The 27,120-nt window shown below is 45.1% G+C and overlaps 1 protein-coding gene across 1 annotated transcript in view; it reads right to left on the reverse strand.

The window, feature by feature from the left end:
- Positions 1–27,120, reverse strand: part of Wdfy4 (WDFY family member 4) — a 202,373-nt gene that overhangs the window by 87,456 nt on the left and 87,797 nt on the right. The window contains exons 36-39 of the mRNA XM_041662791.1: positions 26,208–26,329; positions 24,202–24,387; positions 22,456–22,592; positions 3,293–3,370 (exon numbers count right to left, since the gene is read on the reverse strand). Coding sequence (XP_041518725.1) covers positions 3,293–3,370; positions 22,456–22,592; positions 24,202–24,387; positions 26,208–26,329 — 523 coding nt within the window. The remainder of the gene's footprint in view (positions 1–3,292; positions 3,371–22,455; positions 22,593–24,201; positions 24,388–26,207; positions 26,330–27,120) is intronic.

Consider the following 27,120-nt stretch of genomic DNA (forward strand, 5'->3'; position numbering starts at 1 on the left):
TTTACCCATGTGCTCTTGGGCTTCAAACTCACCAGCAATTTCACACGTGGGCATTTGTGTGGATGTGTGAGAGAGGAATAATGAATGAGAGACAGAAAGAAAAGAGAGAGAGAGAGAAAGAGGGAAGGACGGAGGGAGGAAGAGAAAAAGGATAAAGAGAGATTCAAGAGAGGAGGGAGAGGAAAAGAGGGATGGAGGAGGGGGGAGGAAAGAGAATGGAGATGATGGCCATCTGGATCCAGTTCTGCGTGAAACCCACCTTTCTCCTGAGTTTTCTTTATCATTTCATCAGTTGCATAAGCCAGGTAGGGTTGATGCCCTGACCCCTGCTCCTGAAGAAGCTGTGCAAAGACTAGAGACAGAGCCCGAGAGAGGAATGAATCAGCCCATTGGTCCCTAAGGAGCCTGGAGGAGAGCACATGGCTCACATGTGAAAAGGAAGAGCATCTGGGGTGACAGGCTTCCTGTCAAAAGTTTAAGGCAGCAAAGGCAGGCTGAGGCACATCTGTGCATCATGGCAAGGTCCTGGCGTGGGAACAGCATCGCCAGGCACAGAGCAGAAAGAAGCAGAGTGACAGACATCTGCAGAGAAGACAATAGGCAGAGCTTGGACAAGGCAGAGGAATAAGTGAGCAAGTCAGAATGGAGCGATGCTGGCAGAACTGCTGTCGGAAGAGACATTCAGGGAAGCGTCTGTCAGATATGACAATGTTGGGGAGGACCTCCAGGGCACTGAGTGGAAGAACCAGGGATGCTCTGGGCTCCCTCCATCTCTGTGGATCTCTGAGTGGCAAAGTGAAAGTTGAGGACTTCTTTAGTGGCTTGTTATTGGCAGCTCTGCGGTGGAGCTGCTGGCGGGGCTACTGGCTTCACTGCCACTTCCATGGGAGAGGGTCTCCCGGGGTTCACTTAGCACAGTGATTCTCAACCATCCTAATGCTGCAACCCTTTAATACAGCTCCACAAAATTATTTTAGTTGTTACTTCATAACTGTAACTTTGCTACTGTTATGAATCAGAATGTAAGTATCTGATATGCAGGACACCTAATATGTGACCCCAAGGGGGTTGAAACCCATAGGTTGAGAACCATGGAGTTAGTGGAAACTGACCCGGAGTAACCATGAGATTTCAAAATGCCAACTTGTGTCAGTGTTTGAGCTTGTCCCCGGAGCAATGGCTCCTGCTTTTAATCCCAACACTGTGGAAGTACAGATAGGCGGATCTCTGTGAGATTAACGTGGTCTACTGTGATCTATATAGGCAGTCCCAGGCCAGGCAGGGCTACATAGCAAAACTCGGTCTCAAAACAGACTAGATTTTGAGCTTGACTTCTGTGGATGTGATGAGTATTGAGTACATGTGCCGGCCCTCAGAAAAGTGGGGTGAGTGCTCCAGCCCCATTATCTCTAGCAGACATGATCACATCTGCATTCCTCTAAATATCGAAACATTTTAAATATTTAAAGACTTGGAAATGTAAAATACCTTAAAAATGCTGATTTCTCTTTAAAAAGATTAACCAACAGTAAATCACACAAATTTTTTAAGTACTTCTGAACCCCTAGTCAGGTCCCACTTATGAAACCAAGCCAAGCTGGTGCTTCAGAAGACTGGTGCCCCCCTTCTTGGCTGGCACCTCTGTTGGAGTCCTAGTCCTACCAATAGGACTTCTGACTTTGCAGAGTCAGCAGGAACTTAGAAAGCCCAGACTGCGGCTCTCTCCTCGGCAGAAATTAGTGGACCAGGTTTTCACAACAAAAATAGAAGGCTCTTGGTGAGATGCTGATTGTATATACCCTCTGCCACAAAATGGCCTAAGTGTGAGGTGGATTTCCCTAAAAGAGAATGCAACCTGAACTCATCTCTCTTCCCTTTTGGTGGCAACTGACTATGTTGGCAGCATTGCTCACTCCGGACAAAATCAGTGAGTCCTTTCGGAGGATGAACTGATGTCCAAGGGTCTGGTCCCACAGTCACATACAGTACGCAAACAGGCCGGGAGGTCAGGGCTCTTCTGACTCCCAGCCCCAGGCTTCCTGTGTCAGCCTTTGGGGGTCTTCACTCCAACGCCTGCACGATGTGTACTAATGCTTTCTTCCACCCATTGTGCCCTCACAGTGGAACATTCCAATGTGAGCCTGGTCACCCTGTCCCGGAGATTCTCCTTCACCCTTGGCCTAGCGCTAAGCTCAAAACGCCTTCAAGGCAGAGTGCCGGCTTTACAAATGCTGGGTTTTCACTACAGAGCACAGGCTTCGGCCCAGACACATTTCTCTATAAAGAAGAGATTGATGAGTTTTGATACTGAGTGCCATGTTGTAGAATGGGTGCCCATTTAAAAGGTTCTGTTTTTGATATCAATCAAAACCCAACGTCTTAGCAATTGCATAGTCCTGTGTGAAATATCTTTTGTCTACCAATCACAGGCTGAGGACATAATCCTTGTTCCTGCCTTCTTTATGGTTAGAAAGATATTTATGGCAGGGAAGGGGTTAACATGGCTAGAGTGCTTTGCCTAGACTATACAGAAGTCACACCTGTGTGGGTGCTTCAGATGTCAAAACTCATCCTTATTGCTGGCAGCTCTCTACATTTAAAAGCAAAACCTTAATGTGCCAGGAACCATCTGTGGTTTGGTCCCAGCTTCATCTTTACTCTGTGACTCCCAGCCTAGGCCCTTCCAACTAGTTCTTCCAGTAAATCAGTAACATCTAGCTCCCTCCTCCCTCGGGATCCTTACACACATTTCCTAAAATTTCCTAAAGTATTTCAGCCCATGCCATCCTCTGAAGGTCTCAGTTTAAACACTCCCTTCATCAGACAAGGCATCTAAGTTGCCCAACTTAGATTCTTCCCTTCGCTAACATCTTTTATCTCCTTGCTAAATCCCCACTATAAGTCACAGATAGCCACTGAGTTTGTGAAGTTGTTTAATACGAATCTCTCCCTTATAGTGAAGCCATCAGAACATGAGACCCAGTTCAGTGTTTTGTAATAGCACTTGCAGCTCCCAGCAGGGTCTGAGGCACCTGAGCTCACAATGTCCACCTTCTGCGTGATGCAAGACCCAAAGAATGAATAGCAACAGGACCAGGCCCTCTGCTGCTGAGCTGTGGGCGCCGTGCCCACTGGACAAGCCAAGACACCTGGACCCATCCGTGGCGACTTTTCCATTCTAAAACTTCAAAGGCCCCCTGGGTCTCTCTCCTCTTTCTCTTTCCCTTTCTTTCTCTTGGTTCAGGGTAGCTGCCAGCATACTCTGTAGTGGAAGGCATGCCTCGTTTCTTACCTGCACATAGTCTCTGTACAGAGATGCATACAGCTCCTGTCCTTTTCTTCTGTAATTCTCGATACAGGACACAAAATCCTGGAGAGGAGAGAAAGCAGCCACCGTTTAGTGATGCGTGGGAGAATTAGATCCACTCTGAGCAATTGCGACAGGAAATGATGGCTAAGGGTCCAAAACAGTCATCTTGTGAAAAATAATTTCACCTGTGCTATCTGCTAACACATATTCACACACACACACACACACACACACACACACACGTGTGTGTGTGTGTGTGTGTATGCCTTTCTTTTCTGACTGTGACAGGCTCTGTCTCCCTCTTTCGAATAATCACCAAAATGTAGCTTTTGAGCAATCTACTTCATAATAGATTAGAGAGGTGGCCAAGAGAGATGTGGTCCTCAGTCCTGGAAGGAAAGAAAGCTCACCAAGGTGTGCCTAATAATAATATCTTCGCGTTTTACTTTGAGATACTTGCATATTTTTAAATAGAACAGGGGATCCGGCCGCTAAGCAGAAAGTAGACTCTAAACAGCTGAACTCAGTGGGGCTTACGGCTGCATCGCCTGGGGGTGGGGGGTGGGGTGATGGTGGTAGTGGAGAGTTATTCTCCAAGTCCACCAACATATTCAGACCACAGAGAATCAAGGTCCTGGAAATAGGGCAGGAAGGAAAATTACGCATAGCTTTCTGTATCCGTGACCTCTTAGAGAAGCTGACAACTGAGAAACGGGGTGAAATGGAGAAGCTGGGGTGAGTAAAGACTCCCGCAGCCTCAGTTTGGAGACGTGTGTTGGATGAAGACTTAAAGGTGGGATTTCTGTTAGGTTTCACTTCTAAACCCACTGGTTCAACAGTCGGTGTGTTAAAATGGGAAGTCTACATAAAGCATTCCCGGAGACCAAAACAACTGGTGGCTGTTTTAAGGATAGGTGGTTATAGAGTGAGCATGCTCTGAGCAAAGCTAGGGGGCTCCACCACAGACCAGCACTGCTTTTGTTTAAAGAATGACTGACGGACAAAACCACAATTATCAACATTCAGTATTTGGCAGATAGCCCCTTGAAAATGAGTCAACGGAACAAGCCATCCCCAACGAAACAAGTGGCTACATTTGTTGCCAAAACATGTTCAAAACTGAGACTTCAAGCTTCAGGATGCTGGAACCCTCGTCTCTGCCCTGGGAAGGCGGCAGTTTCCCACCTGCCACAGGCTTCCCTGGTGAGATGGCTGGGGACTCAAGCCTGCCCTGTCTGTGAATGCGCCATAGAGTTTTGATTGCTCTGATAAAACACTGTGACCAAAATCAACCTGGAGAGGAAAGGGTTTATGTCGCCTTATAGCTCTCAGACACCACCCTATCACTGAAGGAAATCAGAGCAGGAACTCAAGACAGAAGGCTGGAGGGGGCAGAGCACGGAAGAGCACTGTTCACTGACTTCCTCGTGGCTTACACACTGGGCTCTCTCATAGCACCCAGAAACACTTGTCCTGGGGGGACACTGTCCAGAGCTAGGCCCTCTCATTGGTCAGCAATCAAAACCCACAAATTTATTTATAGACAAATCTTATGGAAATGTTTTTTAATAGTCTAAATCTGGATTTGTTTACTCAAGAGCTGGCAGTGCTAAACAGCTCATTTTCCATGGCTCTGACTGTAACAACGTTTTCCTTATTGTTCTGTTGTAAATATTCTCTTGTAAAAATCCCTTTTGTGCCAAGGTTTCAACCTAGACCTGCCTGCCTTCCTTCCTTTCTTCCTTCCTTCTTTCTTTCATTCCTTCCTTCCTTTTTCTATTTCTGTTTTTTTTTATACTTTTCCTTTTATTGTAATAGATTTTTCTCTCACTATATCCTGATGATTGGTTCCCTCCCTCTACTCCTCATGCTCCTCCCCACTTCTCTTGCCATCCCGATCCACTCCTTTTTTGTCTCTCATTAGAAAACAAACAGATTTCTAGATGATAATAATAAGATAAGATAAAATAAAAATTAACACTTGGAATTAGACAAAATGTACAAATAGGAGGAAAAGAGCCCAAGAGAAGCCACAAGAAACAAAGATCCACTCATTCTCAATCTGGGGAATCACATAAAAATACAAAACTGGAAGCCATAATATATTTGCAAAGGACCTAGCGCATGCCCTGTGCTTTTCGCTCCGGTCTCTGTGGTTCATATGATCTTTGTTCATGTGTTAGAGGGCCTTGTTTCCCTGGTGTCCCCCACCCCTTCTGGCTCTTACACTGCAGTTTCTCAATTGAGGTTCCCTCCCAGATGTGTCTAGGTTTATGCTGAGTTGACAAAGACCCAGTGGCACTCTGAACAATGAAATGTTTCAACAACCATGAAGCACAACTCAGGAAACCAGTATCTCCATTGTATGGGACACACATACTATAATATATGTTCCAAAAGACAATATTGATGTATATTATATATACAATATAGTCTCTATTCTAAGTGCTAGGCGGATCAAAACCATTTAATGTAACAAAATAGAACAATTTCACTGGCTAAGATTTCAGGCGAGCTTTAAAAACATTGCTATTTATGCCTAGTGGTGGCACACACCTTTAGTCCCAGCTCAGGAGCTTCTCTAAGTTTGAGGCCAGTTTAGTTTACAGAGTGAGTTCCCGAACAACCAGGGTCAAGTCACAGGTGATGGGTGACCCAGACACATGGAGGGGGAAACACCCTAAACCCAGGTACAGGCAAGGCTTTCTGAATCTTGCTCCTCCTATGTCTTGCCAAGGAGGTTTTAAATAAAAGACTGGTTTAATTCAATTTCCCCTCTCATTTTTAGCATTTTTTGATTTAGTGCTTTTTGTGGTCACCCTGGCAGCAATTTTAGGTTGAATTTGGTAGAGGGAATTCCCTGAAGCGACTACCCTGGCCCTGCGGGGGAGAGGCCACAAGGCACAGAAGCATCATGTTTGACCATCAGTAACAACTGCTGGTGGAAACTGGCGAGTGTAGGGGAGGGTGAGGATAACTCTGAAATTTCCTGTTTGCTTACCTGTGTGAATTAAACCAGATAAGCCAAGAAAAAACCAGAAGAGATTAGAAAAACTAAAAAGAAAGAGCAAAATTGATTGTATGATTTAAAAAAAAAAAGACAGCTGAGTCTTTGTAGACGGAAACTCAGAAAGTGGGTCAAGGCCCATATAAATCTGTGAGTTATTAGCAGTGTAGAAAAGGCTCAGTAAAAGATACTCCCAGAAGAAAAATTACAGAGTTGGGGCTGATGGGATAAGGTCAGAAACCTGGAGAAGGTTCAGGCCGAAGGCTCAGAGAGTTGAAAGGGAACACAAAGGAGACTCTTTGTTAAAACTAAGGAGCTACGTTTCAGAGTGAGTCATTTCAGAGAATAATCAGAAGGCTGATAATGGTGACTGACAGAATAATATAGGAATAATATAAGTGTGAGCAACTCATTTAAGAAGCTTGTTTCTGCAAGAGAAAAGAAGCAGAGTTGGGAACAAGGCATCAGGCTCCAATAAGATAAGTTAGATAACCTCCAATAAGATGCTGGATAATACAGACTCCAACAACCTAGGAGTCAACCCAATGAAGAACAAAGGTTTTAAATCCACATTCTTATAATATACAGCACTGTATAGTCAGGTCTGTCTGCAACAAATATCTACCTGTTCTGAATATTTGGGAATGTTTTCCTTGTTTTCACTTCTTTTGTTTGTTTGTTTGCTTATCTTTTTCAAGACAGGGTTTCTCTGTGTATCCCTGGTTGTCCTGGTACTCACTCTGTAAACCAGGTTGACCTCAAACTCACAGAGATCTACCTGCCTCTGTCTCCTGAGTGCGGGGATTAAAAGTGCATGCCAACACTGCCCAGCTTGTCTTCACTTTTTAAATAGTAAGCAACCACATACACAGCACCGACAATGCAGCAGGTGTCGTTAGTAAGCTAAAGATGGTCTGAGGTGCATAGACGTTTACAGGCTGGGCACAAATATCCATTACACCGCTTCCTAAAGCATGGAAGAGCATCCATGAGTTTGGGTCTCAGTAGAGGGTCCTGTAGTCAGTCCAAAACATGTACCAAGGGCTGACTGTCTGTAGTAGGCGGAAGGGAACATGGCGATAGGAAGGACGAAGTCAAGAGGCAAAAGTGAGAGAAAGGTCCCCGGCGGCACAGGATGTGAGCGATGGCGAAGAGAGGCCCCTTCTGCTTGGACACAGAGGGAAGGGGTTCAGATGGGTGCCTATATGGAGAGTGAGGGGGTCCACCCCTGATTGCTTCCACCTCCGGTGTAGAGAAGGGAAGTACGGTGGCTCTGTTTTCTCTCTGAGAGCTGAGCAGGAGTCGAGTAGAATGGCAAATGGGAGGGGACCAACCTGGAGCACATTCGTGATTTATCTAGGAGCATGGAGAATCCAAATGCTGTACTTATATCCTCTACCTTATACTTAGGGAACTGATGGGCACATTGCACTTTGCAACTGGTAAAAGGATCCGTATGTACAAAGTATATCTAATATTAAGCTTCCTCATAAGCCCATGCTGTTATTACTCCCATTTGCCCAATCAGACACTGAGGCAATGTGGGGATGAGGGACTGTAGGTGGAATGGGAAAGCAAGATGGATCTGGACCCTGTACCACAAGCATCTCCCGCATGTACATCTTCATCTGGGGCATCTCCCCAGTGCTAAACAAACCTCAAGAGCCTGTGACCTCAGAGTCTTTCTATGCCCTGGACAGTTGCTATCTACAGGATGCAGGAATAATAGTAAGGAGATTTGGGTCAATTCCAGGCCAGAGGCCCATCTGCTTGGACAACAGTGCATAGGACATATTGATTAGGGACAAATTCACAGTGGAGTTCTGTGTCACTTATTGGAGCTGAATAGCCTTTGTTTAGCGGCTGGCAGTGTGTTAAAGAACTTGAGAACCCCTGAAGCAGAGCAAAGAAACTCCAAAGGCTGCTTAAGCCTTTAAGGGGGACAGAGCAGGTACACAGGGCCATGCTTTCTCGGTGTCTCCTTAGCAAAGCAAGGGCTCCAGGATACAGGCTTGATCTCAAGATGGGGGATGAATTAAATAACACATAGAAATAGTTTTTAAGTCACTGACCACAGCTTGGTGATACCAGGAGTACCCCTGGGGCTGGCCAGTTGCTGGTGACACAATTGTCCGAATGGGACGCACCCACTCTCCACTGCTAAGAGTCATTATGCTCGTTTGTGCAAAGGGTCATTAGTCCTGTAATCACAGATGTGTCGCCTCCCAAAGGGAAAGGCCGCTAGCAGAGGGCTGAAGCTCAGACTCTGCTTAGGAACTTGGTGCAGAGCTCCTGTTATCAGTCCTGGTTTCTGCAGCCCAGCACTGCGCTGCCTTTAGCGTTCTGACCACTTTTCTCATTGCTGGTAATTTATCCCAAGGACACCATCAGATAGCCACACAAACACTCAGTTGGTGGGTTGCTTTTTTTTTGTAACCTATTTATAGAAGCAGAAAATGAAGCAATTTGCATATCTTCATAAAGGGATGCTTTGTCCCCGTCACAGAATACTATGCAGCCATTGCAGACTGCATAAAGGAATGTCGCAAGTCTCTACAGCAAAGGTGAGACAGTAGCTTCCCATTACCACCCCTAACTGGATTCTCTATACAACAGTTCATGGTAGCCTTAGTGTCAGCAAAAGATTTTGTGACATGAAAACAGGTTCCTACCATAGTGAGATTTTTTTTTAGTGGAGTTAAAAAGTAATAGGCAATTACAATAATAACTAAAACAATAACAGTTACATTTGCATGGAAAAGAAAATGAATATCTATATCTTTAGATAGATAGATAGATAGATAGATAGATAGATAGATCGATCGATCCAGGAATTAGTGCTCTTTGACCACAAGTTCTAGCTCTCCCCTCCTGTATTTCTGTGGTAACATCACACTTCTTGCTAACTCTGGGCTACGTGAGATCAGGCGGAAGGATACTTAAGCTCTTCTTGAATGGACCATAAAATAGAACATTCAAGAAAGCAACTGCTCTAGTGTAACCAAGTGAGGTTAAGGCACTCTGAATCCCTGACCAGTTTGCAATGCATGAGTAGTGTAAGTGGGAAAGGAGATTGCTACTTTGGGCCAGCTGGATCTGAGAGTACGTGTCACTGGGGCTAAACTGGACTTTTTCAGAGTAATATACACAGCAGAAACAATGGGATTGGTTAGAACGCAACTGTGTCTAAAGATTTGCAAGTATTAGAAGTTTAATTTGGTGGTTGACTCCATCTTCATTGGGCAAGAAACACTGAGTGCCACCCCAGCGAAGCCCCACCCAAACCAAACAATAACAACTGAAACAAAAGCATATCTGAGGGCAGGGAAAGAGACCAAGAGGGTTACAGTAAAAGGAAGGGCAAAGCCAGGTAAATACTATGAGCGGTATGTTAGAACAACTCAAGAAATAAGATAAGCTATTTAAAGGACTTAATGGATCCTACTCCTGATTCTGAAATAAATATGGATGATTCCCTACTGAGATAAATAAAAGATTGAATAGACAAATAGATGGAGGGGAAAGGATAACCCTTCCTTGCAGGAGAATCTCAAATGATGAGCTTGCTGCTCACCCTGCCCCTTCAGGAGGTGGGGCTCACTTGCCCCTGCATTTTCAGGGTGCGGTGGACTTGTGGGTTGAATCCCAGGGAACAAGCGGAGGCAGGAATGATCAAATGGCAGTAGAAAAGGCTGGCAGATACAATCTTGACATCTGTGTGATGGTTTCACCCAACTATCGCAAATTCTAACAGACTTTACCTGACCTCTGTCTTCGTCCTTCCAAAATGCCATGCCTCCAGAAAAACAGCAAACAAATAAAATCTGACAGAAACTACAAAATACCTGCTACTCCTCAAGCTATCAGAATCATAAAAACAACTAAGACTATGTAAGAACTGTCACAGCAGAGGAGGCGAAGGAGGCATGACAACCCCGTGCCCTGTGGCTCCTCACTGTCCCGGATTAATGGTAAAATGCAGAAGATAAAGTGAAGCAGGAGATGCGTGGCTTTGACAGACAAATGCAAACCATGCCTGCTTGCAATCTCACAGGTAGAAGGGCGTAAACGGCCACAGATCTTTAAGTTTGGCCACTTCCAAACTTAAAAATAATTTATCTCTAGAATTTTTGCCCCAGTATTTTCAGACTACAAAGAGCAAAACTGTGGATAAGGGGGATAGCAGTACCTCAACAGTTTCTATAGCTTACATCTTGCAAACAAAGCTGGCATATGAACCTTGAAAGTGTGAGTTCTTAAAGAACACCTGAATGAGGGCAAATAAGAGAAGCAATTAATAAGAAAGAAAAACTTAAAGGTAACGTTTCCCCAGGTTGCTGACAAATCACCTGTCATGTCTGCTGCTGTGCCCTTTGACCCTAGCTACCAGTGTGAAGAAGATTTGCGGGTGTTAATGGCAGTAGAGCCCGGACTCTGTGTTAGCTGGAGTTGCAGCTGAGGGTCTTTGGGGGAATTTCTATTTGGACGACACAGGCCAGGAGATTTTCTTTCTCTGTGTGCCCAGATAATTGCACTTTTCTCTGCTGTGGAGGCTCAGCCCTTGGAACCTTAATAAATGTCAAACAATACCAGAGTAATAATCATATTTCCAGCAATAATGACAAACAACTGGGGCCCAGAGTGGGTGAAGAGGGACCGGCTCACCACAGTGCAATTCATCTCTGGTTAAACTCACTCACATATTAATTTCTAAGATGAACAGTGGGTTCTAATTTGTCTTATTTTTGAACTGTGATGTTTTTATTAAATTCAATCGTCATGAGTACATAGAGAATGACTACTTGAAAAAAAAAAAAAGAACACCAGCACTCTAGTGTAGCCAGAGTGAAGACTTTAAAATTGTTAGAAGCAAGGTTTCAAGAGGAAGCCCACCCTCCCTCCTTCCTCAGAGTGTCAGGGCTTCTGTGTGGCCTAAGACAGTTGGGAAATGTCACTAGACTGGCCTTTCTCTAACACTGTGTCTCTGAGGTCACACTCACAAGACTGATCCTCAGAAAGGGACAGACATTTAGGAATTACAGGAAAGGACCCAAGTAAAAAATGAATATCAGTTCTGCCCGAGAATTTGCTACTCAAGGAGACATGTACTGAGGTTTAAGACACTATCAGGGACTGAAGTGTGTTCTTATTCCTGTTTATTCAGAGGACCATATAAGAGGAATAGATACCCAGTGGACAGAACAGGAAGCTCCCTAGGAAACCAAAACAATCCTCGGCTATAGTCCCAGACCAGGGAAGGACTAAACATCTGTAGTTGAGGCTGCTCTGCACAGACATTTTGTTATGTTGGACTGAGCTGAGAGCGTCCCTCTTGCAAATGCCAGAAGTGATTCAGATTTCATACTTGGCAGATTTAAGAATATTTGCACATTCATGATGGGGTATACTATAGATAGCTCATTTGTATAAATCGCTAACTGATTTATGTTTTGCATGAATTGTAGCTTCATGGGCAAGGTGATGTGTTTTCAGAGCACCTGTGTTTGGGCTCCAACCCTTCAAAGGGAGTCATGAGTGAAGTCTCCCACTTATAAAGCCAGGTTGGTGCTAAAAGGTTTAGGATTGGGGACTTGGAAGGTTTTGGTTGTGGAGGCTCAGTCTGTAGCAGGTGTTTTCACTCCAAGGTTACCTGACATTGAAGTATCTGGACAACTCTGTTGACATTCACAGAGAAGAAAAAAAACAGGGCTGGAATTCATGGAGAACATGCCTGCTTTGGACTTACCGAGGACCCTTAGCCAAGGCTGCTTGTTGTTTTCCCCTCAGAGTAGATCTTTGCTCTAAATATTCAGGACAGCACTGGCTGCTACCTGAGGACCCAGATGAGTTTTCTGAGGGACACACACACACAAGCCTACCAATAGGACATTCACCAAAACTGTCTACCTGGCACTCTTGAGACCGACACCAGGGCTTATTAGTAGGTGCCCACTATTGATCCACACCAGGTCTCCAAGTCACATGGTCAGCAACCAGCTTCCTCCTCCATCTGGGTCCTCACAGGGACAGCCATTGTGGGGAAAAGAATGTATAAGCAAGAGCTCCCCTGATCTGGACCTTGTGCCGTCTCCAGGGCCTTAGAGATGAGCATAGCATAGTATTTTCCCAACATGGACTTTACACTCTTCTGAGGAGAGTAAACAAGACTGAGGCGAAACAGCCCAGGGTCATAGTCAGTTTAGACAAGGTTTAGTTGGCTGCCAGAAGTAGCAATGTTCTTTGAGCCTGGGAAAGAGGATTGGCCAACAGAAGGAGAAGGCTCCAAGTAGGACCTTCGAATGCCCATGAGGAGGGATGGAAGAGAGTGAATGATTACAAGGGGAGGGTCCAGCAGGAGTGAGGACCTGGAGGACTTAAGATGAACGTGGAAATGGGAGGAAAACCAGATGCAGAGGAGTTCCCATCCAGCGGTTCTGGATCTGAAACTGTTCCAGACATCATGGGACCTGATGATGGGTATTGGCCAGTACAGGACAACCCTTGGATGTGACCTTTAAAAGGTCACAGTAGGGGAGTGAAGGTAAGCTAGGGCAGGGCTAAGCTGCTAGGCAAGGTCTGTCCGCTGTGTTCTTCCTGTTCGCCGAATCTCAGGCGTCGGCCCTCATCTGGGTAGAAGCACAGCCAGTGGATGAGACGTTAATGTGTGAACTTTCCAACCTCACGGCTCACAATGGGCCCAGACCCAAGCTGGACTTGAGTCTTTCTAGACTTTATATTTATGGTCCTAACTCATCAGAAACCACTTCTTCTATTATGTTTCCTAAGCTCTTTTCTTTATTGAGTGCATCTTCATCTAAATGTATCATAAATGATTTGGAGAGTGGGTCAAAAGCTAAATACATTAAACTATCTCTGGTATTTGAGTCATTCCAAGCTGGCAGCTGGCCCCTAGGCAGGACAGTCATAACTGGCTGCTGCTTTGCATCTGGAGGGCTTTCTTTCCTCACCAACCTGCCTTCAGACCCTCTTTCTTTTGTAGGACTCGGGTTGAGTTTTTCCTAACAATGCTTAGGCCTGGTTTCTCCTTTTAAAACCTCTTACCATGCCACAATGATTGTACCTACCCAGCAGGAGGGCCACTACTGTGAGGGAACTATGCTTTTTCCTTTTTAGCATCCCCCAGCCTTGACCAGGCATCCGAGGCACAGTAGGACATCAGTGAATGTGTGTGGGATGCTGGAGGAAGGACTAATGGAGAGGGGCAGTGACAGCTACAGGTGGATGAAGATGGACACCCAGAAGCAAAAATACAGAAAAACACGTCCCAATCACCTTCCTCCTGGTCTAAACCTCCATCTGATGTCCACATTCAGCCAAAGGGGTTTGTCCATGTTCTCACCACACAAAGTCATCGCCACCCTAAAGTTCTGGCACTCTCTTTGCTCTTATCCCACTGCCACTTTCCTGAGAAGCCTTCCAGAACACTCTAACGGCGTGCTTCTCCTCTGCTTATTTTATTCTATTCCTAGCTTCCAAACAATTTGCTCCATTTGGCCGTTAGTCTGTCTCCCCGCAGAGAGAAGGTGCCTCTCTGTTTTGCTCCATTGCTCCTGTCTGTAGACCGAGTCTCTGATATGAAAGTCTATGAATCAAAATTGGTCCAACCCAAGCTTGTCCACTTGCATTGTTCCTTTTGCTTAAAGTTCTCAGCCACTACTTTAATGCTCTGTTAGGGTAGGACGAGGTGGTAAACTGGTACCCAGAGGTCCCCAGGTCTCATGCTCAGCCCACTCAGAACCAGGCTCGAAGGTTTTATTATACTCTCCGCATACTCTATGTTCAACCTCTCCTCTTTTCTTTGTCAGGCCATTGAGCCAAGTTTCCACCCACCCCCATCAACCACGGCAAAGCAAAGACATTTCCCGAACTTCCCGTTCTGAGACTTTGAAAGACTTTTTTAATTAATCAAAATGGTTTCTCATAATAGATGGGTCCCAGGGCGAGAACGCGGCTGTAACTCACGCGACAGGCGCCCCAGCGGCCGGGCTGCTAGCGGGGTGCCTAGCGGGTTGTGAATGGCAGCAACGCCTCAGGAGGGCCCCAGCCTGATTCTCCACTCCACGACCATCTGCCGTTCTATCATTTATATAGTTGGGGACACTTCTGTCTTTGGGAACAATAAAGCAATTTTTTTTTGCTTTGATGAATACATTTAAGTTTTTAAAATTTGAATTTAGAGAAATCAATAAAAATGTATGTTGCCCCACTACAAAATTCATATCTAAAAATTGAAAGCATTTCCCGGGATGAGGTCACTTAGCCCCAAATATAACCCTAGCTTTTAGGTTATAAGGTTACTAGGATGTCCTTGAGCAAACAGTACCTCAGAGAGATCCTTAGTAATGACTAGCCTCTCAAGGACCATATTCAGGTTTCAAAAGGATTTGAGCTAAAATTGTAAAATGAAATGATTTCAAGTGTTTTGATTTACAAAACTGTAGTACACTGAGCCTTTTTTGTGTGTTTGACAATTGTCTGCTGTGATTTTTCTTATATGCTGTCTAACCAGGAAGGTAGCTGCACTACAAGGCCTGCTTAAATTAGGGAGCATGAGGTTCTTCTCTATAGACTTAGCAATGCTAGTCACACACTGATAAATTGCACATGATAGTATGTATACGTATTCCAAAGTATCCTGAGATGAGTTACAGACTTAAGGCTTAAGACCCTTGAACTCTTATTTCTTTATGACAGCCGCCAGGGACAATTAGCTCGACTGTGTGATAAAATAATTCACTGCAGAAGGAAAAGGATCCATAACTAACCAAGGGTGTGGTTCTAGCTAGCCTTTTTCAGACTACACGCCTCTGCTTCGGTAGAAGTCTTTGAAGATCTGAGCATCTTTCTCTGGGGACTTTCCCAAGGATGCTTTAGAAATGATATGTCCTTCAGTATGCAGTGGTGACCCCAGGTAGAGAATGTGCCACTGATTCACAAGCCCCACATTACCTCTGTGCCTGCTCCTGAATGGCTTTGCCCTCTTGCTCCATCCCTGCAAACAAACACCCTATTCTGTGTAAGGCTGAATGATCAAAAGGCTGGTCAAAGAGGCAACTTTCTGCAGAGTACATGAAGTCCCATGACCGTTATCCTGACTAAAGACACAGACCAGACAAGGGTGAGCATAACCAGGTGTGAAAAGGACGGCAAGCCACTGTGATTAGGCAAGCTATGGCATACTGATTATTTAGGGAGTGAACTTTGCAAGCTTAATTTATGAATGAGACAGGCTATATTAAGAGAAGCTCTATGGACAGATCAAGAGAAAAATCACGGTGTAGAGAACTGGAGTGGGTAGGTAAAGTAGACACTTTCTGCAAATCGGCCTGGCACTCTCTGACCTTGGCTGCAGATTCCTTGGTCAGTTTTTGGATCTGGCTGGCTAGTCCATGTCTGCATAATGAATGAGCTGAGGGGACTCCAGTTTTAATGGATATATGAGAGGAAGCCATTCTTAATTCATCATTAAGTCGGTGCAAGCACGACGTAGATCACAGGTTTCTGCGGGAGTTTCTGTGGAGCCCCTGCCTGGATGCTTTGATCACCCTGGCCAGCCACCTCAGGGCCACTGTCATTCAATATGTACTTAAAGAAGCCATCAGCACTGGAAAAGAAGCCACTCTGGGTTTCAACCATCAGGTATTTGTCTGTTCCCTCAGTGATGGGGTGTCAGTCAGTGGTTCTGTGGTTTTTATTTACAGCCTCCATCAACAAGACAGTCTCTGACCCTGTGTTCTCTGCCTTCATTTGAAATCTACCTAAACCTAAGAGACCTGAATCCCGCTAACCACCACTGGAGCCATGGTCCAAGAACAGGCTGGTATAGTTTGATACCAGGATGAGAGACTACATCAGGGAGGCAGGCATCTTCAACAGAACCCTCAAATGACCCAGAAATTCATGTATAAAGATGCCAAGGAGGGCATCATGTACTTAGGGCCGTCTGCTCTGTTAGGAGATAGACATAGCTCTAATCTGGATTCTCCCAATGCTGAAAGCTTGGGCACTTTGGGGGAAGAGGATTCTTTCATGGGGAGCTTGGGACACCCTTGGGATTCAGAGTGGTCTTAGTCAAAGGATGTGAGTGCTTTTAGTCCCCTTTGGGCTCTTCTCAGTTCTAATATTGCACCAGAAACCACAGACTAGCCAAGAAAGCATAAGGATGTCAACTTGGAAGCAAGGACCACTTGACCACATGGGTAGGGAGAGGAACAGTTGCACCCTGCTGAACTCAGCACACTAGTTAGATCCCACAAACATAGCTGACAGAAAGGATGCATTAAAAATGGGATAAAAAGATGGCTCAGAAATTAAAAGCATTTGCTGCTTATACAGAGGGCCTGAGCTTGGCTCCCTGCACCTACACTGGGCAGCTAACAACCACCCGCACTACAGTTCCAGAGGATTTGACACCCTTTCCTGGCTTCCATGGTCTCCTGTACACTCATGAAGTACTTACAAACATATATACACTCAGGCACATAAAAGAAAAAAAATAGATCTTTTAAAATGTTTGCTCTAAAATGTCTTTAAAAGGTAAGCTTGATGAGAAAACTTAAAATATGAATTATGGACATTTTTCAAGAAAAGAATCAGTTGCTTTTTTTTTACACAAAGAGCACAACAATAAGCAAATACTTTAAATAAAGTGATCAAACAGGAAAAAAGACATTACAATGTACAACAACAAATCTGTCAACTCAAAGCTGAGTGTTGTGGTGTGCAGTCCTTGCTGTAATTCAAATACGGAACAGCACACTGGCAAGCTTAATACTCACTGCTAATAGCAAAATGGTTCTTTTTATTGAAGATGAAGAAAAAATAAAAACGATGTTGCTCTAAGCAGTTTTGAAATGAATATCTGATTCAAAACTTCCCCTGTGCATATAATTGCATGCTAATTTACATTTTAATTACTTCCTAAGAAATCAAAGCATTTGTTGACAGTAGAACATAATGTCAACTTCACGGTGCACTGTTGGTGGATGCTTAATGAACTTAATTAGATAATTAGTGATGTTAATTATCCTTCTATTATGAAGATAAAGATGTCTCACAAATGATGTACTCAGTGAAGAAACATCAGTAAAGGCCTCCGTGTTTGCTTTTGTTCATTTACACCTAGTTTTCAAATTCCTGTAACCAGCTTATGATAAACGGTGACAAGTAAAACTTGCTTAAATTGGGGGAGGGGGGCCAGTCACTGCCTTCCTTCAGCCTGCTGTTAATCGTTCCCAGTATTCTGGGTGACGACACCGTGATGGGACCGCTGTTGTTTTTGCCAAATGTCTGTTGTATGAAACTACAGCTACACACACATAGCAATGTTAGAGTAAAACAACATGTATGCCATCGGACTGTGAAACCGTAACAGAACGGCAACATCCCCATGGCCTAACCACTGTAGTCTCCTCCATGTACTTGGGTGGTGGTGCTGAGGTTGACAAGCCCGAGCGACCAACCTTTACCAGCTTAGCACTGGCACACGCAAGCTCCTTGATACTAGTCACAGGCAGTGTGACTAACTGTGGCTCTAAGTGCTATGCTCTACTCCGTCTCCTGCAGACAGCGCGCTGGGCTGCACCAGCAATGATCTGCCGTGTGCCGTTCATCTAAGGAAGAAGTTACCATTTCAGCACACGGTGAGCTTACTCTGTTGTCTATTCGATCTGGGATGTGCTTCTTTGACTCTGGTTCTTTCCTGAGAGTTCAAATTCCTGTGGTTCTTCTATGTTATCACAAGGCATACACCTTTTATGTATTCATGCACACACACACATTTTGAAACCATGCCTATGACCACTGGACAATTATCAAATATTAATCTCACCTCAAATCAATAAAATCCTTTCTTTGTTCAAGGGAGCAGTCTGGCCACCTCTGGTCAGTTCCAGGCCCCTTTGGTTCAAGTCCCCATAAAATGAGGCTTCCTTGTCCTGATCGTAAGATGATTTGGTCTCCTTTGAACTGTCTCCATGTCAGGAGGCCCTGCCATCTGGCCCATTACAATTAAGAAAACCAAGATCCCATTTACAAGGTCTTGCAATAGAGCTTACACCACTAAAATTTTAAAACACATTTTTTCCCAAATGTGTTTAACACATTTTTCCTTTGCAGATGACTTTTATTCCTTAACAGACAGCTCTATTTAATTGCTTGCTCTCACGATTTCTTTCCTCACAACCAAGTTTTCCATTAATTCCTCAGAAGGTCTGTATGTTCAGGTTGGGAGCGGCTATTTCTGGTTTCCAGTACCCCACACACCTCTTGCCTTGTGAATACAGTGTGACTCTTCTGCCTGCCAGCAAGAACATGTCCCCATGACCACCTCTCTCTCTAGACCCTCTGCACCTCCATTTTAGAAGTTCTTGGGAATTTTAATTTTCTTCCATTTTAGACTACCTACCCCCAAGCATCTCTTAACGTCATATTTGGGTACTGTGGAAGTCCTTTCTTGTCCACAAACAGTAAGTCGTATTTGCTAGATGTTTATGTAATAGTATTCAGTGTGACGACTTTGTGGGCTTCAAATGTTCTGAGCTTTTCATTAGCTCTTTGGCATCTCTGACTCCGGCTCTTTACGACAGGACATCAGAGAACTCTTGCTCACTTGGCAACTGTCTTTTCACTTCCTCAGCTCTTACTCTCTACACCATTACACACTTCTACTTCTTTTCAAAGCCCACCCTAGCTAATTTTGAAAATCTAGTCCAACCCATGGACGCTCATGATCTGAAATTTTCTATCAGGGCTTGAACTCTGAGGTTTGCCCCAGAGTGCTTTCTCTCCCAAATATGAAGGTGGCACTGTCACCAGCAGACTGCATTCCTCTTTCAGGCTCTGCCTGAGCAATAGCATCCTCAGCCCCTCATCAGGGGAACACTAGCATAAGCATGACAGCAAGGAACCCATGGACAACTCCCTTATACTGTCCAGTTCCGTACACTTGCTATCTCTTCCACAGTTACAGAGCAGATGGTCACAAGTGTCCCTTCCTTTGCCAAAGACATTAGTAAGGGTGCCCTTCAATGGAGCCGCCACCAATTTGCTGGTTGGGGTCCGCATCTTGCTCTTGGCCACGAGTAAGTCTGTTCCGTGAAAGGAAGTGTGTGTGGTATACGATCAGGGATGGAGCTGATAGGAGATGGGCTATGAATGGCAGATCCACAGCCACGTTCTCACATGAGTGCCTTGCCCTAAGATATCCAAGGGCCTAAGCATGGCTTCTGATGATGTTTATGGTGATATCAATGCAACTGGTATATGTGGCCAAGGACAAACTTCACAGGACCCTTGAGGCACTTGGAGCAAAATCAAATGTTCTTCTGGTCTTGGCAAGGCAGAAGTCTGAGTGCTGCCCCCAATGTTTATCTTTGGAATTTTAGCAACTCCAGTAAAAACCTCACACAGCCTATCTTTCCCTCCATAAGGCCATTTCACCTTTATTCTATGGTATTGAAAACAGCAACTAGAAGTGTGAACATCTGTGTCACACTGGAAATGTGGTAGACACGGGCTCAGCACTTGGAGTGTCCTTCTTTAGCACAAGCCCTCGGCTTTGATGGGATACTAGCAGGAGAAGGTCTCCTTCCTGCAGTGGGGCCAGCGGAGACCTGGGAAGCTGTGCACAGGTCACATGGTAAATATGTGTGTGGTTTCCCAAAGACAAATGGGGAGAAGTCCAGCTCCTCTCCACCCAACATGGGTTGGTGGATGCATGCATTCAGATGAGCTCCCATTTCAAGGACACCACCCCCTGCCACGCCTCCTGACTCTCATCTGCCTTCTTGTCAACAGATGCTTCTAAGCTTTACTCCTTCCTCCCACATCCCAGGCTTTCCCTCTTCTCAGAATCATTTCTTCTGGCCTTGCTGGACTTATGTCTTTACTGGTCCCAGCCTTGGATAGCAGGATTTTCCTGTATTCTTTGATGCTGGACACTCCAACCACTGTTGCTATGGCCCTATCCACCTTAACAATGGGACACCTCCTGGACACTATCTTGCCTCAGAACTATCACCCATTACCTAACCTGTACAAGAACAAGACCCCACCACATACCCCCATTCAATCTTGTACTTATGGATACATCGAGAACAGTCATGTGGTCCTTATCTGGTGCTAATTCTTGTCTTGCCCCTGACAGTACTCTTGGACTTGTCCTGCCTGGCAGCCCTGACCTACACCATTTTCCAAACCTCTCTTCTTCTTGCCTCCACCCTAAAGTGACCTCCACTGCATGAGTTCCCAGTGTCTCCCAGGATCCAGACCCCTATTCTGTTTGCCAATGCTTTTCTTTCCATGCATGTCAGTAGAAGGTGACATGTTTTGCATTTTGGAATAACTTTAAGTCTGTAGATTAACTGTGGAGACAATACAGACCATCCGTGTCTACCTGGCCCTCACCCTCACCCGATTTTCCATGACATAAACCAATACTATATGTCATGATAATGTCCACCTGCCAAAAAAGAATGGTGTTTGATTACTGCTATGGTTTGAACACAAATTGCCTCCGCCCTCATGGGCTCACTGCATCAAGCACTTGGTCCTCAGCTGGAGGCATTATTTTAGGAAGTCTTTAGAAACTTAGGAGGTGAGGCCTATCTGAACAGCTCTTCCTACCACACATCCTTGTCTACCACAGTGCTCTGCCTAAGCTCACAGACCAAGTCAACATGTCCTGAATCCTTGGAAACTACCAAGTAAAACAAATCCTTCTTATGCCAGGTGGAAAGGGAACTTCTCAGCCTGTTCTGAAATAAGGGCATCTGAAATCACATGGGCAAGAAAGCAACATCCTCTGCTATGGAGAAAAATGGCTGGCTAGAGTGTCACCCAAGATTCTCCAAGCAGACAGTGGACATGGTAAAATGGCTTCTGAAGCACCCTGAGCTGGCTTTTGGAGACCCTAGGAGAGTCCAAGCCCCCAGCCCCATCCAAATCTTCAGGTCTTCACCATGCCAGCCAACGTTGCAATTTGATCCCAGAAGGGACAGTGATGGGGCCAGAGGAAAGAAGGAAGAAATAACATCTATCAAAATAAGTGACATCAATCAAATCGGCCTTGACTCAAAGTTCAGCTTCCCTGTCAGGAAGAGTACATATTCTTGTGAAGAGGAAAAGAAGTCAAGAAATGAGGAAGCCCACCTCACATGTCTCACTCCCAGGAACAATTTATCAGCGCTATAGAGCTGTCAGCACTGACATGATAAGGCGTAACACCGAATGAATAATGCTTCCTCCAGTACCAACTCCTTTAATTACAAGCCTCTTCTTTCCAGAAGAGAGACAGAAGATGCGAAAACACCAATTTCATGCACTCGTGCCTGAATAATGTCTCCATGCTGCTTTTTCCAGATGGCGACCTCCTCACTGGAGGGACTAATGATGTGGGCATATTTAGGGAAAAACCAATAACGGAGTCTTTAACCTTCAACAACAAAAAGCGTGTTATACAAAATGTTCCTTGGGATACATTAGAAAATATCAATTACATTGCTCACTGAGGTGTAATCAGCTGTAATAATCAAAATTAATTTTTAAAAATAATTAAACAGACCCCAGGGCAAATAGTTGATGCTCTTATCTTATGACATCACAGTGTACATATGTACCTGAGAACTGTGCCTTCTGGTAACGACAAAGACGGCTCGTGGAGATGAGTGATGGATGTGGGGTGTGAAGGCTGCTGAGTTTCAATGCAGTGTGAAATCAGGAGCCGTCAACTCCCTCCTTCCAGAACCTTTGATGCCCATTCTTTAGTAGCCTCATCTGTGCCTGGTTCTGTGCCCATTCCAACTGGGTGACCAGTATAGGAAAGTCTAGCTGATTTTAAAAATTAAAACAGGTTTGCCTTGTTTCAAAATGGATTTGTTTTTTAAAATGCAGGTTCCAAGAATGCCCGTTCTTGGTACTGAAAAGTAACCCAGATCCATTTCCAGTTAATGTCAGCCCCTGACCTGGTTTTTCTATACGCGGTCCCATCTGGAAAGCCACATACACACCCTCAGACACTCAGAGATCGTAGAATTTGATTACAAGTGGCAGACAGCAAAGTGGAGATACCACAACCGGGCTTGGAGATGCCTGAGATGTCTCCCCCGACAGGCCTCACCTCTGCTCTGCATTCAGGGTCCTTCGCCTGCCGCCCTGGCATCAGTCTCATGGCTGAGGACAGACTCCCACTCCACGAAGTCACTTTGCTGTGGTATGTGACACTTGAGCGACTGGCTAGTGACTTCTTCTCGGATGCTGTGGGAGGAAACAGATTTCAGAGCTGAAGTTGAAAGGAAGAGCACACATCAGTTCCACAGCTGGTTTGACTGTCCCCCTAGGGCCTGGATGTCGCCTGCCTGCCACCGAAGAGAAGCAGCCATGCCGCGGGCACACACTGCCATCTTCTGATGTTCCTTTCACTAAGAAATGGATGTGGCCTGTGGGGCCCCTAGACCTGCTCCAAACTCCTGGCTCTACGGCTTGTTGGTGTCTAGTGAGACATAGAACATATGGTGACCTCCCAGAGTTACTAAACCTCAGTGTTCTCGTAGTGAAATAGGAACAGAAGAACCCAGACCCGCTGTGTGTCATGAGGATGGACTAAAATAATGCGCTTAAAGGACCTGGAACATTTTTAAGTGTCAGTACATGACTGCTAGGCAAAGAGAGCCTCAGAGTCAACCTCAGCGTTGCATAACTTTATATCTTCATGGGTATATGTGTCTTGTTTTATTGCACTTCTCTTTGGCATACAGTCTGATACTGTGACTCCAAATTGCATGCACACACGTATTGCTGCAGCTTGAGGATGTTCTCTTCATGCTGCAGTATTGCCACCACTATAATGCTAGGGAGATTTGGAGAAGTGGCAAAGTCATGAGGCTTTGTCCTTACGGATGGATGGAAGCCTTATGAAAGGGCTGCAGAAAATGGGTTCAAGCGCTCTCTGTCCTTCCGTCCCTTCTGCTAGGTAAAGATACAACGTCACAAACACACCTTGGTGGATATTGCAAAAAGGCCTGACTTATTAAAGCCAAAGACTTTGGCAGACAGTGAATCTCATACACCCAGACCTTGGACTTCTTGACTTTTAAAACTCTAAGAAATAGAATTTCTGTTATTCATAAACTGTTCAACTTATGCTTTTATTTAAGCAGAACAAATGACTAAGACAGACATATTCACGCATATTTTCCAGACCATTTTGGAAAGCCAGTTAGACAAGGGCTCTAGACCTCTGGATAGTAAGGCAACTGACATGCAAACGGCTAAGGTTTGAGATGCTGTAACTTTGTGGGTTTGAAATACTTTGAAGGAGCATATGAATTTTGAAAAAGCCATCTCAAAACCTCCCCCAAAGCAAAATTAAAATCTCATTGCTGAATTGGTAACTGTGAAGGCAAACGTTTGGTTACTGTCATGCTCCTGTCTTAGAGGGAGTCATTCACTTCATAAGTGACAGACAGGACAAAGCCTGAAACTCAAGACTGATGTGTAACTTGGAGCAAAGTTTCAGAGCTGAGAGGTCATGATCAGGGTCAGACTTAGTACTCCAATCTCCCAAGTCTTAGCCAGAGCCATGAACTAATGACCAGTCCCTCAAAGAGACTATTGAAAAATGCCTGCTTGGTTGGTATTTCCAGCCTTCCACTCCCCCAGCAGGCAAACACAGCATCCGTTCTTTGTAAGGACAGATAGGAGTGTTTCAGTCATGTTGTCACGCCCACCAAAGGCATGGGATAGAAAAGGTCCTGGCCCTGGGTAGAACCCTGGATAGAAAGGCTCTGCCTTTGAGTGGAACTTCGGAAGATTTGACTCTATGGGACCCAGGAGTTTTCATTCCTGGACTTCAGTAGACAGAGACCTAAGTAATGCTGCCAGGTTTTAAGCATCGTCTCCTCCCAGAGTGGGGTGACCTCTTCAATCTTCACTTCGCTCTCCCCTGCTTTCACAGAGAGGTCAATCTTGAAGGCATCTTCCAGTGTCTGTCGCCTCTGTGCCACCAGCTGCTGCCAAAGCGTCCGCACCGACTTCTGGATGTTGTGCTGGACTAACAGAGAGAGTACATAGCACAGAGAGGGTGGCCTTTCCCAAAGAACACCAAGAGGGTTGCAGAAAGAACATCATTTCATGGTATCTTGATGATTGCCTCAGCTTGGTAAACTCCCCCCAGAAGTCAGTACATGGAGCTAAAACTACCAACATCCATGTCAGCTGGGTTCTTCCTTCTTCTCATGTCTAACTACATACCACAAAGTGCTGCCTGCCTCTCGTGCCCACATCTAGAAAATGAAATGAAGGGATCAAGGAGCCTCTCTCCAATCTCCAATTCTGTCTGACACCAGTGGTATCCCGTGTGTGACTCCTTGGTAGCTAAAGGGTTAGCCTAAGCGGCTCCCCACAACCTCCCTAGACATGTTGGTCTCTGTGGAGAATGGAGCACAAACGCAATCCTCACATTGGATCTGCATCTCATAGTCTGCCCTTCTCAGTGCTGTTGGGTTATCTGAGACCTAGAGCTGTCTCCAGCCAGCTCTTCCTGGTACATCGAATTCCCTAGTCCCTTGAACTATATCTGAAACTCCTCTAGTCTTAAACCACTGGTCCCTCTCTGGTGATAATCCTAGAGTCTCTCTCTCTCTCTCTCTCTCTCTCTCTCTCTCTCTCTCTCCCTCCCTCCCTCCCTCCCTCCCTTCCTCCGTGTGTGTGAGTGAGTGAGTGTGTGTGTGTGTGTGTGTGTGTGTGTGCACGTGTGCAGGTGCAGCCAGACATGTGTGACCATGTGGAGGCCAGAGATCAATGTTAAATGTCTTCATCACTCTCTACCTTCCTCTTACTGAACCGGCTTACTGGTTTGGATAGAATGATTGGCTACGTAAATCCCCAGGATACTCCTGTGCCCACTTCCCTGCTGCTGGGATGACAGGGGTTTTGCCACCGTGATCTTCTTTTTCCATGAGCAACAAGGACCAGAATTCAGATCCTTATGCTTATTTAGCAAATGTTTACTGACTGAGATACTCCCAGGCCTAGAGTCTGTTTGGCTAACCCAACAGGGATGGACACCTGTTCACATTAACCAAATTCTAGAGTGGAGTTACTCATGCTGTAATTAACACTGTGTTCACACAAAGTTTAAAGCCACAGACTTCTGAAAATGGAAAGGCTTAGGAACTTCTGTGACTGTAGCCCAGATGTGTTCAACCTGATGCTTTATATTACAGGGTGACACAAGGCAAGTGTCACAGACTTCAAATCAAGTGGCAGAAACTTGGGACTTCTCAATCAAGACAGAATGAAGTCCTTTAAATTCATAGATGTGATTGTCATGTACGAGCGTTCTTGCGCGCGCGCACGCGCGCGTGTGTGTGTGTGTGTGTGTGTGTGTGTGTGTGTTGATATAAACTTTCAGTTCTGAGGAACAAAGCAGGGAGGTAGCAAGGTACTGGTTTGAACTAGTTGATATGGCATGTCAGTTTCAAATTAAGAATGAGGAGTCAATGGATTGAAGTAAACTAAGTTTCCTCTCCATCTTTTTGTCCATCCCTTTATCTCACCATCCATCCACCCATCCACCCATCCACCATCCATCCATCCTTCCACCCTCTCATCCATACCTCTATTCCCCAGTTATAACATCTATCCATCCATTTCCACTCTATCAAGCCTACACAGACCATTCCAGTGCCTTTCTTCCTGGGTTTCTGTGCTCTCTCACCCCTCTAAGATGTTCTAAGGTTTCTTCTGATTCTGGAAGCTTCTTTCATATTCTTTGCACACTTTACTTGGGAAAGATCGATGGGAAAATGCAACACTGCAAACTGTTGCTATCCAGCCCCACTCCCATATGGAAAACCCAGCAAAACGCACCATCGCTCAGACTTGGGAGGCCTTCCTCCTTTCTGTCTTTCACTTCTTCACTTGGAGAAAGGAAGACTTGATGATAAGGAGTAATTCTGGGCTTGGGCTCCAATCCAAATCCTTCCGGATAACTAGTAAACAGGAAAATTTTCACTGCAAACTCAAGTCTCCTCAGGACCATGCCATGGTTCTTTATGGTAAAAGGTCACCCCTTAAAATCAGTATATATCAACATAGAAAAGCACACCAAGTCAATGTAAAACAAATACATCATAATGATGTTCACAACTGATATTGAGCAATGGCTTTCCAGGCAGCTGGAGAATGCCTTGTCCTTATAGGTTGTCCTAGCTTATGAACTTCACTTGTGCCTGCAGTAGAGACTCTCACTCATCTTTCAGTGCCTCGTTCCTGTCATCAGAACCACACTCCCAAAGCACTGGCGACTCTGTTGAACTTTGATACCACCCTACAGTGCCAGGGCTGGTTCCCACACTCTGAAGGACTCTGCTATAAGCATCTTGGAAACGTAGTAATTTGTAAACACACACTTCATATTTTAGTTTTATCAGGGCTCCACACCTCACACATCCAGTTCTAATGGAAGCCCAACCATTCACACATTGGACTCCCCAAAAACCTTACAGGGTGGCAAACCCATTCATGTTAGTGTCCATGTGTCTTCTTCCAGAAGCAGGAAAAAAAAATACTTATAATCTGCAGTTCAAATATAAAATAGCAAACATAGAAATAAATCTTCCCATGTATAAGAATGACCACTGCTGAAATTTTGAGAATAAAATGTCCTACAAAGGGGCCTGAGGAGGATGCCAATCCCAATATGCAAAAGGGCATTCAGGTCCCCTCACCTGGGCTCCCACATCAAGAGACAAGGAAAAGCTGCCAGATTAACCAAGCACTG

The sequence above is a fragment of the Microtus oregoni genome, unplaced genomic scaffold, assembly GCF_018167655.1.
Source record: "Microtus oregoni isolate MIOR12 unplaced genomic scaffold, Mior012 000013F_ref0000133, whole genome shotgun sequence".
Classification (NCBI taxonomy): Eukaryota; Metazoa; Chordata; class Mammalia; order Rodentia; family Cricetidae; genus Microtus; species Microtus oregoni.